This window comes from Lytechinus pictus, chromosome 11 (assembly GCF_037042905.1).
Source record: "Lytechinus pictus isolate F3 Inbred chromosome 11, Lp3.0, whole genome shotgun sequence".
NCBI lineage: Eukaryota > Metazoa > Echinodermata > Echinoidea > Temnopleuroida > Toxopneustidae > Lytechinus > Lytechinus pictus.
In genome coordinates, this window is record NC_087255.1 from 24,299,232 (window position 1) to 24,314,019 (window position 14,788).

Here is a 14,788-nt window from a genome sequence, read left to right on the forward strand (position 1 = left end):
AAAACATGAACAGCTACAGGTGTATGTCCTTTTTTTTCCTCATATACCATTAACTACCATAAACATCAGGGTATTTGTTAACTTTATTAGACAAAATTCTTAGCTTTGCAAACTTTTATGAATGTTGAAAATGCAAAACTGAAAAAAATCACATCTTTCTTTACTTCCCAATTGCTGTTGGTGAAGAAATAAAAGATGGTTTAAACGTGAAAAATAAAGATTTAGTTAATTCCCAGTTGCTTTTACATAAGATTGAGATATAAAGGGCGATTTATATGCAAGACAGAATTTGAGTTAATTCTTGCAAAAAGAATAAGTTTACATGCATGTTATTTGCTGCTTACATAATTATGTGTTCAAACTTTCTTTGTAAATTGAATTTTCCATTCATTTATCACGGTTATTTTTTTTCCTTCAAAATAAATGTAAGGACTCGATCTTAGTTTTAATTGCATCGCTTAACATGATATATGAGCCCTAATATGTATTCAGCTCTTGTAGCCACTAACGTTGTTTTTCATACGTGTACATGTATATTGTCTTAATCTAGATACGGAACACACACCTATGAAGAAATATGATCTCATGAATTCCATCAATGCAAGAGGAACATATCTTTGGTAAGAAAACTCTGATCACTGGCATTTCTTTGAAGGTAATAATGATTGAATGTGTTTGAAGCATTCCATGAACCACTCTCTGTGTTCATCACTGACAGTAGTTGTAAGTACCTGTGTAAAATACATAGCACAGAAATAGTTGCTGGCACAGGCAGGATTAAATTAAAGTGCTGGTCATATTTGTGGTTAATCATTCTAAGCTATATTTATATCCTCTAATGAATTTGGTAATCTCAAGGGTATTTATTTTCGAATTATAATTTTTGTCAGATGAAATGAATTATTCTCATCCAGCTCCCCATAGGTGTACTGTTTCATAAAGCTGTTCATAAGTTACAAATGACTTAATAAGCGACCGGTGACCCTTTCTTGAGAGCTAAATCAACATCAATGAAAATATTGGATACCTTTTACAAAAAAAAAAAAGATCAGCAGTTGTTCATAAAGTCATTCGTAACTTTACAGACAGCTTGATGAAATTCCAGCCAGGGACGACAGGAAGTAATAAAGAAGCTTATTTTTACAAGTTAAATTTCCAAGAATTTGTCAGAGGCAGTAGGAAAGAACTTTTCAAAATTTGTTTACATTAAATTTGGATCAAGTTTAAGGTGAATTACATAAAAAGCACTTCATGCCAAATTGGTGTCACTTTTTTTACAATCACAAAAAAGGGATCATTTGTCTATTCTACTATATTACAGAGAATGTCATTTGTAGATTTGTAGTTTAACTTTATATGAAATCCATTCAGAGTAATAGCTTTATGGAATATTTTGAAATAAAAAGAATTGAAGTTAATTCTATGGTACACTTTTAATTGATATGAATCTTCTCCCACCTTGAATATTCAGATACAGTGAGCTTATCATGCATTATTTATTATTTTGAGCCTACCATTTAATATGCAATATAAAGATAAGTCATTCTTTCCGGTTTCAAAGTTCCTTTCTTTCTACCTCCATAGTTATACAAACACTCATTAGTAATATGTGATTGATGTAATTATGTGTTTACTACTTGATAATCTTTCTGTATTATCTTTTTGTTTTTCATTGTAAATAAAGCTCCAGAGTTTGCCTTCCACATCTCAGAAAAGGAACCAATCCTCATATCTTAAATCTCAGTCCACCTTTGACCTTTGAACCCAAATGGTTCAGAGGTCATGTAGGTAAGTGTTACGAGTATGTTAACACCATTAATTATTGATAGTATTTTTTAAAACTTTATATACTTTGCCAAAGACTTGCATTTCAATTTTACAGTTTTACAACAATTTGATTGTACAAAGTATATTACAGGGCCCAGGGGGCAAGAGATGCAATTTATATTTATCATAAATCATTGCAACTTTTTGTACATGGATGACGTATTAATTGATTATTTTTTTATTTCATATATTTTATTATTATCTTGTTATTGTTACTATATTAATTAATCAATTCATTCATTTATTTAATTTCAATTATTATTATTATTTTCTTTATTTATTATTATTTTTTTTTTTGGGGGGGGGGGGGGTGTGGGGGTGTGGTGAGAGACAGCCTAAAGCTTAATGTTATCCCCAATTGAAATGATAGGGGTATTAGTGTACGTGTGAAGGGTTATACAACATTATTTTTTATATATTTTTTTTTTGTTCTTTTCTTTCTTCCTTTTTTGTCTTTCTTTCGTAATCTTTACATTGTGGTAAAATCTTAGAAAGGAGGGGTATTCCCCCGCCCCCCATGTAGCACTTCCCCTATATTCGAATATTGAGTTTACATGTATTTTCAAATTACATATGGTATCTTGTTTATTTTTGGTAATAAACTCATTTGATTCATTCATTCATTCAATGATAGAAGATGTCTCTCAGACTCTCATTAACATTGTTTTTTTTTACCAATACATTTTTTTCCCAGCCTATTCAATAGCCAAGTATGGAATGTCTTTATGTGTACTGGGAATGGCAGATGAATTCAAACCTTATGGCGTTGCAGTCAACGCACTCTGGCCAAGAACAGGTACCTAGTATTGTTCCTCCCAAAATCCTTCTCTCTTTTTGAAAAAAAAACTTATTTCCCTCCCCGTCTCTTATGTTGTTGGAAAATTGGTAGAGAAATCGTGCTGAAAGCACTCTCAAATTCTTTTCATCCCTTTGGCCAACTTTGGAATTTATTAGTTTTTGTTTGCAAGATGAAGCGCACGATAACGTTCAGAGCCGCCATACTCGGCGAAAGGCTGAGATTGCCTCCACATCCACAAGCTCGGCATTGAAACATGCAGCACGTCTGTTGTGTATTGTTGATTCAAGGTGACAATTCAACACCAAACTTTAATCCACCACCTGAGAATCTGCAGAACAAAAAATATTGCAAATGATGATTTAAATTCAGATTCTCTTGGAAGAGTCAGTTGAAATGCAAAATGAAGCTTGTCCTCGGGATTCTTAAGTTATTTCACAGAGAACACTTTCACATCTAATCCAGCTCGTATGAGCTGACAGAGCATTCAGAATCAGACATGAAACCGTACCCTGACAAGTACTTTTTATTCTTCATTTTTTAAAAGCTAAAACGCAATAAAAGTTGTAGCATGCGATGATTTAATGAAAAAGACTCTGAAATCAAGGTGTATATCATCATAGAACTAGATCAAGTGTGTGTAAACTAATGAATATTGTGAAGTAATGAAATCATTGACAAAAAGTCAGTCATACTGAAGATCACAAACACAGATAAGCACACATGGGACTGGTATTATTGTTGGTGGGAAAACTACCCGTCATCATCCTGCTGGAATGCTTTATCTAATGAAAATGGTAATCCATATTTTATTGTTTGAAACAGAAATCAGAAATAGAATTCCTCAAACAAAAAATAATTTTGCCAAATTGACGTGACCCAATTTCGGTCTTAAATTAATCCAATGTCACCAAGTCTATGGCTGTGGATGATTTGTTGACTTGCACCAATGTTAGGGACAGTGATTTTCCGTTTCTAAAAATTGCCTTTTCCGTTTCAGAAAATCTCAAATTCCGTTTCAGCATGTCTGAAAACGGAAATTCTGTTTCCCCATAGACTTTGTGTACATGAAAAAGTGACAATTCCGTTTACATAGAAAACCAATACGCAATGAGTAGCGCGATGTCAAAATGCTAGCGCTGGTCAAAATTTGCATCTACCAATGTACTAACATCGCTCTAAAATCCATTTTAATCAAAGAGATTCGAGCTCAAAAACTATTCAAAGAAACATATTCAACATTAATACATCCTCACCTTTCATATTATTAGCATTATTTTATGGTTACATGGGATTTTATTGCTGATTTGGGGACTTTTCGGACATCGTTTGAGCAGTTGACGACTTCCGCCTATCCGCCATTTTGGATTTGTTGAATCACCGTGATCATTGTATTATGACCGAACGCAGAGGGCAGCAACACACGGCCGTATTCTGCCTTATATGCAGACGGCAGTGTAAACTAATTTAGATACGATCGAGTGATTGAGGGGCTCGAGTGTAGTTACGATGTGTTGATTGTCATGATTGTTGTTGCAAAGTGAGATTGTGTTTTTTTCAGTTGATATTCGTATTTTGTTGAGGATTTGGGATTAATTTCTGATGATATTTTGTGCATTTTGAGAAAAAACAAGTTTTCCGTGATTTTCCGTTTGAAAAGCCACTTTCCGTTTCAAAAGGCCGATTCCGTGAATTCCGTCCATTTTCCGCGATCGCGGAAAATCGCTGTCCCTACAATGTCCCTCAATATTGGCCTTGGAAGTTTTTTGGTGCCTTTAGATTTTTTTTCCATATTTGTGCTGTACTACAGAAATGTGCCCTATAGGAAATATCCTTGATCTAATATATTGAAATTTAAGTCCTGAAATCTTGTGTTCATTCTATGTAGCCATCTGGACTGCTGCCATGGAGATGATCGGAGGCGAGGCGGAATCTACGATGAGGAGCTGCAGAACAGCCGATATCATCAGCGATGCTGCATACGCTATCTTCCTCAAAGACAGTTCAACCTTCACAGGGAACTACTGCATCGACGATGAGATTATGAGGTCCGAAGGCATCACCGACTTGGGACAGTACTCTTGCGTGAAGGGTGAGTGAAAAGGAAAATTATGAAATTTGTTGGAAATTGATTGATACTACCATACTATCTTATTGCCAAGGTGTAAGCATCAAATGTCAAATCCCAAACTGCAAATATCCTGTGCATGGGTTGTATATGCATGTAGCCATTTGCATATTACACTAGAACTGAAAAGGCAAGATTGATGCGGGGAGTTCATCTGTCTGGCTTTTGTCATCATACCTGCATTTTAATTTTTATAAGGGATTCATAATTTCTGCACTTTGTTTTTTCATGTCAATAGGGTGCCCCATCTCCACAAATTAATGAAGGTTGACAGTTATGGAAGTAGTGTGAATTCGTGTACGTGCATTCAGCCTGGAAAAGGTATCAAATAATTATGATGAATCCAGTTTATCTATCCTGATGTCGCAATTGTATTCATGTTCTAAGTTATTTGAGAAATTTCCTATTCATTAGCTGGCTAAGATACTTTATCTTCTTCCTTTTCTCACAGGTTCTCCTCTCCTCCTTGACTTCTTTGTGGGCCCCGATCCCAAAGCCAAACCAGGGGAATTCGTTGAATCTTACCCAGATGAAATGGCTGGAGGAGGAGCAGGTGGAGCTGAAGCAGGAGCCGGTGGAGCTGCAGGTGGAGCCGTAGCAGCCATGTTTGATAAGATGGGAGGCATGCTGAGTGATAGTCATGTCCAGAAGATTGGTGCAGTCTTCCAGTTTGAGCTCTCAGGTATGAAGGAAGTAGAGTGTTGTGGTTTATATTCACTTGGGTCCCGTTTCATAAAGACTTGTTTTGATATCAAATGCACCAAACTTCTTTAATAACTTCACTATCAGCGAGTCAAATTTGTTATTGTAACAAGCTTTGTGAAACTGGCCCCTGGGCCGGTTATTCAATTTGATACTTAAAGTGATTGGTTAACATTGGTTTGACTTTTAAAAAATCTGAGCTAGAAGGTCACACTTGTCACCTGTGTCTGTGATAGGTTACAAAAATGAAGCCCAGAAAAAATTACGTTCGAAAATAATTATTTAGTGCTTCAAAAATTGAAATATAAAGTGACCGAAAACACCATCTTAATTTCATCCCATACACTTATGTGTACTAATTAGGCGTCTATAAGACGCCTATTTACAAAATCAGGGTTTGCCTTGTAGTTTTAGCTTTTCATTCTCAATAATGGTTGTTTTCAGGGTTTATTAGTTCTAATACATGCACTTGTACACATGTTTCATCTTGGTTTGAGATTTTTTTTAATCGGCTGCTCACAAAGTTAAACAATACCTTTAAGTCAGAATTTTAAGTATTTACTCAGTATTTTGCGTAAGTAATGTACTTAGCCATCTTTGGTATTCAATTGCATTTTGCAGCTAAGTGTTTTGCTTTTTGTCACTGTGGTAACTGTCGGATAAAATAAGACTTGTCAGATAAAACGTCTGACAAGTCCTTGTTGCACCCACAAATGTAATAACACTTTACCTACAAATGTAATAACGCCCACAAATGTAATAACACTTTACCCACAAATGTAATAATTTTTGATCGCCCACAAATGTAATAATGACTTTACCCACAAATGTAATAAATTTGAAGGGATTTTTGGCGAATCCGTTCTAAACTAAAATCCTATAGTAATGCGTTCATATAGCGCAAAAGTGCAAAGTCTTTTTTCCAGACCCGATTAATTCAAAAATTATGATATAATTTAAAGTCTTTTTTCCAGACCCGGTTATTTCAAAAATTATAATATAAGTCCAAAGTCTTTTTTTTCCAGACATGGTTATTGAAAAAAATATAAAATAAATCCAAACTAGGATACGATAATGATATTCCAGTGGAATGAAAATGAGAATCGAGCTTAGTCTTTTCTCCAGACCCAGTTAATTAAAACTGATGGAATTAATGTCTTTGTTGTTGTTTGAACTTACACGGTGCGTATTGTGAATATATGCGCTAAGAGTAAATTGAGAATCAAGCGTAGTCTTTCTCCACACCCGGTTACTTAAAACTAAAAACTAAATCCTTATAGTAATGTGTCCATATAGCACAAAAGTGAAAAGTCTTTTTTCCAGACCTGGTTAATTAAATATTTATGACATAAGTCTAAATTAAGTCTTTTTTCAAGATCCGGTTGTTTCAAAAATTATAATATAAGTCCAAAGTCTTTTTCCAGACTGGTTGTTTCAAACATTATAATATAAGTCCAAACTAAGATACCATGATGATATTCCAGTGGAATAAAAATAAAAATTGAGCTTAGTCTTTTCTCCAAACCCTGTTATTCAAAAATTATAAATAACAATACAACAACAACAAAAACAGTATAAAGACCCCATAATCTTATTAATGCTGGATAACATGGACATATAGCATAGTCTTTCAGCCAGACCCAGTTACTTTTTTTTCAAAATAACGCTAACAGTAATAATAAGAAAATTCCAAATCTAAGACCAAACAATCCTTCAACCTAAGAACCTGTTTTAAAAAGAGGTTTAGAGCATTGTCTTTATTCCAGACCTAATCATTAAAAAAAATTACCAAAAAAAATATCTTCTAACGTAGGACTATATCATATTCTTATTCTTCTGGAATAACACGAGTTTTAAAACATACTCTTTTCTCCAGACCCGGTTATTAAAAAAAAATGAATTAAAAAAACTTCAACAGTTCAAATCTAAGACCAATCTTCAAAAGTTACACCCTTACTAGGTGTAACTGGGTGTAAAAATGTGTATTAGCCCCGCACCCAGTTTTTTAAAAATAATACTAAGACCCCTACAAAACATTGTAATAATGCATGGGTAAAGCAAACATCCTTTCTCCAGACTTGGTTATTATTTGAAAAAAAGATAGTTTTTACAAATATTCTAAAACGAATACCCAATAATCTAATTACTGTGGAATAACATGAAGATCGATTGTAGACTTTCCTCCAGACACAGTTATTTCAAGAATAAAAAAGCAATAAAACCCAACCCCAACAACGAATCTAAGAACCAACAGTCCTCCAAATTAAGACCATGTAGAAAAGCACATGTTTAGAGCGTTGTCTTTATTAATAAGACTTTGTCATATTCTTATTCCTGTGGAATGACACGAGTATTATGCTTAGTCTTTCGTCTAGACCCGGTTATTTAAGAAATAAAGAAATATTGAAGAAAAAAAACAACTAAGACCTAATTTCAAAATTAAGCCCAGTTAAAATGCTTGGGTTTAGAGTGTTGTCTGTATCCCACACCCAGTTCTCTGAAAAATACAAATTAAGCGAAACTTTAAACTTTGAACTTACAGTATAATTTTTTAATTAACCGGGTCTGGAAAAAAGACTTTGCACATTTGTGCTATACGAACACATTACTATAGGGTTTTAGTTTTTAGATCGGGTCTGGAGAAAAGACTATGCTTGATTCTCAATTTACTCTTAGCGCATATATTCACAATATGCGCCGTATAAGCGAAAACAACAACAAAGACACTGATTCCACCAGTTTTAATTAGCTGGGTCTGGAAAAATACTAAGCTCGATTCTCATTTTTATTCCACTGGGATATCATTATCATATCTTAGTTTGGACTTATATTATAATTTTTGAAATAACCGGGTCTGGAAGAAAAGACTTTGGATGATATTATACTTTCTTTATTAACCGGGTCTGGAAAAAAAGACTTTGCACTTTTGTGCTATATGAACGTATTACTATAGGATTTCAGTTTAGAACGGATTCGCCAAAAATCCCTTCAAATTTATTACATTTGTGGGTAAAGTCATTATTACATTTGTGGGCGATCAAAATTATTACATTTGTGGGTAAAGTGTTATTACATTTGTGGGCTTTATTACATTTGTGGGTAAAGTGTTATTACATTTGTGGGCGTTATTACATTTGTGGGCGATTATTACATTTGTGGGTGTAACAGTCCTTCCTTGAAACGCTCCCCTGGTCTAGTATCCAGCAGTAGTTCTCATTTAGTCTAATGCCCAGATGGTCTAATTTCCATTGCATCTACTAATTAAATTGCACTTTGTCCGAAATTTGATTTCTAGCCACAAAAACTATATGGTGCTGAATAAGATCAAGGTGTTTAGCCTAACTGGAAATTATACACAGTGGTAAATGGGCCAAATGGCAACTAGACCAAATGGTTAGTAGACAAAGTTGCTGTAGACGAATTAGACATGTCGGATTAGACCAAACAAAATATAGACAATGCATGATCTATAGTACGTCTCATTGAATCATGGGGGTAATCATTAGCCCCACATGCCTCTAAAAATGTGTTGCTTTCTTATCTCTCTTGATCAGTCTTATATATGTTGCTTACCCAAAACATATTTTTTTGATCTATCAAGTCTTCTATAGGATCTTAGTTGCAATAAAACATTGAAGGAGAGTAGGAGACATCCCAACTATCTGGTGTATGTGGGAATAAATTTACAGTTTGATAATTCCAAGCTCTGTGTTTGCTTATGATTTTTTGTGATAACTTTACGTTACCACACATTCCTATGTGAAATGCTGTTCCTTTCCTATTTTTCTTTTGGGCACAATTATCTCTGTTTTCAATTTGAAAGATAGAGGGACTTTGTTAAACAGCCACTTATATGCATTATTCTCTCCAATACTATCTACCATCTAGGCAAAGAACCTGGAACGTGGTACCTTGATCTCAAGAATGGCTCAGGGTCAGCAGGCTCCGGAGCGCCCTCTAGTGATGCTGATGCTACCTTGTCATTAGACAGCGATGACTTCATCAAGATGTTTGAAGGCAAGATAAAAGCTACGGTGGCCTTCATGGGTGGTAAACTCAAGATCAAAGGAGACATGATGAAAGCTATGAAGCTGGAAAAACTCATGGAGGAGTTCAACAAGCTTGCATCGGCAGAGGCGCCCAAGGCTGAGCCTGCAGCAGCATCGGGAAACAGCGGAGGGCAGATAGAAGTGATGTTCACAAGGATACGAGAGCTCCTTAGCGAAGAGATGGTCGAGAAGATCAGAGCCGTCTACCAATTTGATGTTTCAGGTGAGGAAATTGAGAGGCCTGTATTCTGACATTTGAGTTTTATTGAAACTCTGGTCTCAAGATGTGATTTATAATGGTTGAAAGCCAATTGTTACACAAGTTTCTAATAGTACAGGTTCAATGTATAATCATCTGATTTGAGTTTCATTTAATTTAAATTTTGCAAGTTCGTCACATACTATGCAATCTGACTGCACCTGAATTTTTTTTTACACATTACTATTTGCAATTCATTCTGAAAATACTGTATAACTTTGCGCTTGCTGATGAGTGGTACTTCAATACTAAACCATCTCCTTGTAAATTCCCCCCCCCATTAATATTGTTCCCCCCTTGATCGAACAGGTGACGAGGCAGGGTCGTGGACCCTGGATCTCAAGAACGGTTCCGGATCCGCCCAGGCCGGTGCCGCCGAGAACCCAGACGTGACCATGATCATGGACACCGCCCTCTTTGTCAAGATGTTCCAGGGTAAGACGAACCCGACCATGGCCTTCATGGGCGGCAAGCTGAAGATCAAGGGAGACCTCGGGAAAGCCATGAAGCTGGAGGGTATCATGAAGAAGATGCAATCAAAGCTGTAGAACTAATTTGAATGTATTCATATGGACTTATTTTATTGTGAGGTTATATAAACCCACAATTATAATGCCACGGTATAAAATGCCTAACCAGGGCAGTGTCATTTAAAATTACAATTGACATTACAATTTATTGTTAGAGTAATTATATGAGAACCTTATACAGCAAGGTGATTACAATGGGTTGGAAATAAGCCTTGCCAGGCCTCTGCATCATAAAAAGCACATACAGGTGTATTATTATTTTTTGTTGTATTTGTTTTTGTTATGTGAAAACAGTGTAATGAAATATTTTAATTCATTTTAAATTTTGTTACAGGGTTAAAATACAATCCTTTTGTGTTATTTCTTTTAGCAAAGTTATCAACATGGTATTTAAATCAAAATACAGGTGAATTTGAATAGTAGGATTTCATGAGACCACAAATGTTGTTTTGATTAAGCCAAATCACAGTTAGAAGATGCACATATGTGCCTTGACATTTATTTTCTAATTTTTAAACAAATTTTCGGCATTACTCCTTTTTGTTTAAGATCGCTATGCTCGATCTGTATTGAAATTCATTAGTAAGAAAAAATTGAAACCAGTGGGATTCAAACTGCCATCTACTGCTTTCTGGGCAGGGAGACTTAACTACCAGGCCATTCTGGTTCACGGCTAAGCCACGATGAACTGGAATTCAAATACCCTCGATCCCCTTCTTTCTGACTCATTAGCACGCAAATGCCGTCCGCCGTGGACAAAAGATAGTAAATAAAGAGGTTTTAAAATTAGGAAATTATAATTTGTTAACAAATGCCGAAAATTTGTTAACAAGTTAATTATAATTTCCTCCTGTTAAAGCCTCTTTATTTTTCTTATTGAAGATTGACTCTTGCAGACTTTAATTGTTTTTATTTGAAAACTGCAACAATTCTCCATTTTTTTTTCTATACAAGTGTCTTGACTATGAAATAGACTGACACCATGTTGCTGCCAAAGGTTTGTCTGTATTATCCTGTGTCAAATTATCCTTAATTTCAGAGTTAATCTCAGTTTTTATTGTTGTATGATTTTTTAATTAAAAAAAAATTGAAGTCATGTATATTATTCTCAACTATTGCTGTGAAATTCTATACATTCTAAAACCCCTACAAGGATTTTCAATAAAGGGTACAGGGTATATTTGAAGAGATAAAACTGACTTGAAACAATACTTCTACTTTTAATGATTGAATGTAGCATGTACATAGTATAAGTTACCAACATTTGAAATAGAATCAGGGGGAGCATTAATCAACTGTCTGGTCAGTGGTTTGTACTATCAAATAAAGCTCTCAACCATTTACATCCAAACCTCATCTTTCCTAAACTGGTTTTCCCTTAAACCAGTTCAGGAAACCAGTTTAGAAGTTGGCTTCCCCCTAGAACTCACATCCTGACAGACCTAAGCGGTTAAGAAAAAAACACTTCAGGTGAAGTCGTCTTATTGCTTGTAGGCACACTCTCAGTGGAAAAGCTTTCACAAAAAAAATAAAACCGCTACAAGCTGCTTGCATTGCCCAGCATACTAAAGTGTGAAAATTTGTTACACTGCGGTATGTCCTGGTAAAGATTGCTTCTGTAGACCTGTTTAACGAGGCCAAGTTGCCTTGAAAACCTTATCGCATGGGCGGTTTCTGAGCACAGAAGACTTATGACCACCGGCCACCACTAATTTCAAGTGAAAATGTGTTTTAAACACAACTCCTTGCAAAGAAGAATTGCACTTGCGTTAATTTCCATCTTAAATCTTGTATTTATTTGCATAATTTACAATAAACATTCCTATATTACTTTATTTTCAAAGATTTGCTAATATCAATTTGTCATTACATGATGTTCATCCACTTTCGGCCTTAAGACCGCTAACTCGGCCCCAAAAAAACTTTGTATAGCCATGAAATTGCGACCACCACTAAAAAGGGTCTAGCTAGAACACTGCTTCTGGTAATCATCTTCTTTTTCATTGAACCAAATGGTAATTTTTAGGGGCCATTTTGTAACTTGTGGGGTTTGTTTTAATACATTTTTGGCGACAACACTGTCCCTGAGTATATTTGTTTCAAACAAGATTTATTGATAAAGGAAAATATACATATATCATTTTTATTTTCTTCGTAGTAATATTTTTTGAAGGCATTGTGTTTTCTTGTGCTGGAAGGGCATTATTTGTAGATAACTTTGCACATCCCTAATATAGTATACCTATGCAGCAAACCCTGTACAAGTAAAGTGTTTGATAGCAAAGTCACAATATTATACAGTGAAAAATGCAGCGTCTATCTTGGAGTTGGAAACATCTTGCGCCTGTTGCATAAAACATTTTAATGGTAAATTTGCCATCCAGTTTAACTTGAAATCCTTGATCCTGATACACAATTTCTACCATTTCTACGGTACTTACCAATTGATGGAAAAGTTTACTGTGATTGTAACTTTTCTACAACATGGCTCTCATCTTCACCATTGCATAGTCAGGATGACGATTCTTTGAAACAAATGGTAACTACCAATTCACCTTGAATTAGGGCTCGGTTGCAATTAATATTACACAAGTGGCCCATTGCAGTATAAATAGTTGCAATCAAACTCAATTCCTAAAATCAATCCCAAATTGATTTCCAACCAGTCAGAAGGACATATTTGGGTTGCAATTGATTTGTTTATTTGTGTTCCAATGCAATTTATTCTGCAACTGGCCCGAAGATCCTCACCTCGCCTTCTGGGGTAAGTTGAGCCACAAAAACTATGTACAAAATGTATGCGGGAAAAACCAGCATGTCAATTTTTTATTTAAGTCTTTTCACTTGCTAATTCTCGATAAATACTAACATCCTCTAAAAGTAAAATAACTGTCATGTGAATTTGTTCCTTTCTGCCTGCATATCAATGGTTTTTTAAGATTTTTTTTTATTATTATACATTACCATAAGAATTACCATGGCTCAACTTGCCCCATGTTGGCTGGCTCAAATTACCCCAGTCCGAACTTCATGCGATATTTTCACATCCACACATTTCTTATGCATCCATCATGTAAAAGACTATGACAAGAATGAGAATCCATACCTGGACTAACAATATTGTTTTTATTTCTTAATTATATTTAAAGACGTGTGTGGGTAAAAAGCACCGATCTATTTCACACCCTTTTTTACTTTTTTGGCTGAAATTTGTATTTTCCCTCTAAAAAGTACTTTTTGTTTCAAAGTTGAAAACAATGTGGTGGGGTTAAGGGTTATGTAATGGGTCATCAATTCATGATACCACCATAATGTCTGACTCATTCATTATTGGCCTGGAGGTGGTGGCTCAACTTGCCCCTATGCTCAACTTACCCCGCCTTCCCGTAATGGTTGTATATGATTAATATTATGACTGAATATATTATTTGTATCATTATGAAAATACTATGTACATTAGGTTTAAACCAAAAGGATTCAATTATAGAATTATTTGCAATCAAATCATTTAGAATAATGATTAAGAATAAAGGAACTCTGTGTGTGTGATTATATTGGTTGGTTGAACTTTATGGATGATTGGTTGATTTCATGCTTGCACGGCACAAATGTTTGAACTCTACTGATGTAAATGCAATAAATTGACTGATTAGAATTAATGATCTTATTATATTGTCTTTGCTTTTACTGTGCACTGTGCCTGCAACCAAGTTTGCATGCAGTCTGGATTTGAGCCCCTTTAGCACAAGAAATGATGAAAAACCCCTGTTACAACCGATAATGTCGTAGTGACGCATAATGTGCGTTGACTGTGACATCATGCGTTGGATGATTTTGGCACAATGTCACAGTCAACGCATAATGTCGTAGCTTAAATTACTAACGCATAACGTCGCAAGTCTTAACGCATAATGTCGCATCGGTATTTTATTCAGGAATCGAGTTGCAGATAAGATATTAGATACGTTTTCACTCAGTAATTTGTTCAAGCTCTGTCATCTGAACGTTTTTTGAAATTGTGTTTGGAGGGACAGGCGCGAATGCAGGCGGGGGGGGGGGGGGGGCAGTATTGAATTTATTATGATGAGTGGTCACTTTTGAAAATTTTGTATTTTATAGTTGTTCATGACATTTTAAGAAAGAAATTATATTTCGTATTGTAACTAGGAATGTACCGTATGAATAATAATTTTAAAGCGATAGGTCATATACCGATTTCCCCTGGGGGAGAGGGGAGCACGTGATAAATTAATAACGTGGGTACGTAGCGGGAGGGGGCAGAATTAATGCCTCCCCCTCCCCCCCAAAAAAGTGAAAACCTTCCATTTTTACTGAAGAGTTTCACAAAATTCACTAAAATGTGCACGAAATCATTAAATATAATTTAAGATCGTTTTTCACATCCCCTCCTCACAGAAAAAAATCTGTGTATAGTATTTCTTAAACAAAAAAATAACAGGCATTACAATGTTTTACATGCATTGACAACCTATTTTC

The 14,788-nt window shown here is 35.1% G+C and overlaps 1 protein-coding gene across 1 annotated transcript; it reads left to right on the top strand.

Annotated features, from left to right (window-relative positions):
- The first annotated feature begins 541 nt into the window (after positions 1–541).
- LOC129271056 (hydroxysteroid dehydrogenase-like protein 2) lies at positions 542–13,950 on the top strand. The gene is made up of 7 exons (XM_064106174.1): positions 542–620; positions 1,685–1,788; positions 2,522–2,623; positions 4,512–4,715; positions 5,203–5,433; positions 9,342–9,725; positions 10,071–13,950. Exons 1-7 carry the CDS (start codon positions 568–570, stop codon positions 10,307–10,309), a joined length of 1,317 nt encoding a protein of 438 aa, XP_063962244.1. The 5' UTR covers positions 542–567; the 3' UTR covers positions 10,310–13,950.
- The last annotated feature ends 838 nt before the right edge of the window (positions 13,951–14,788 follow it).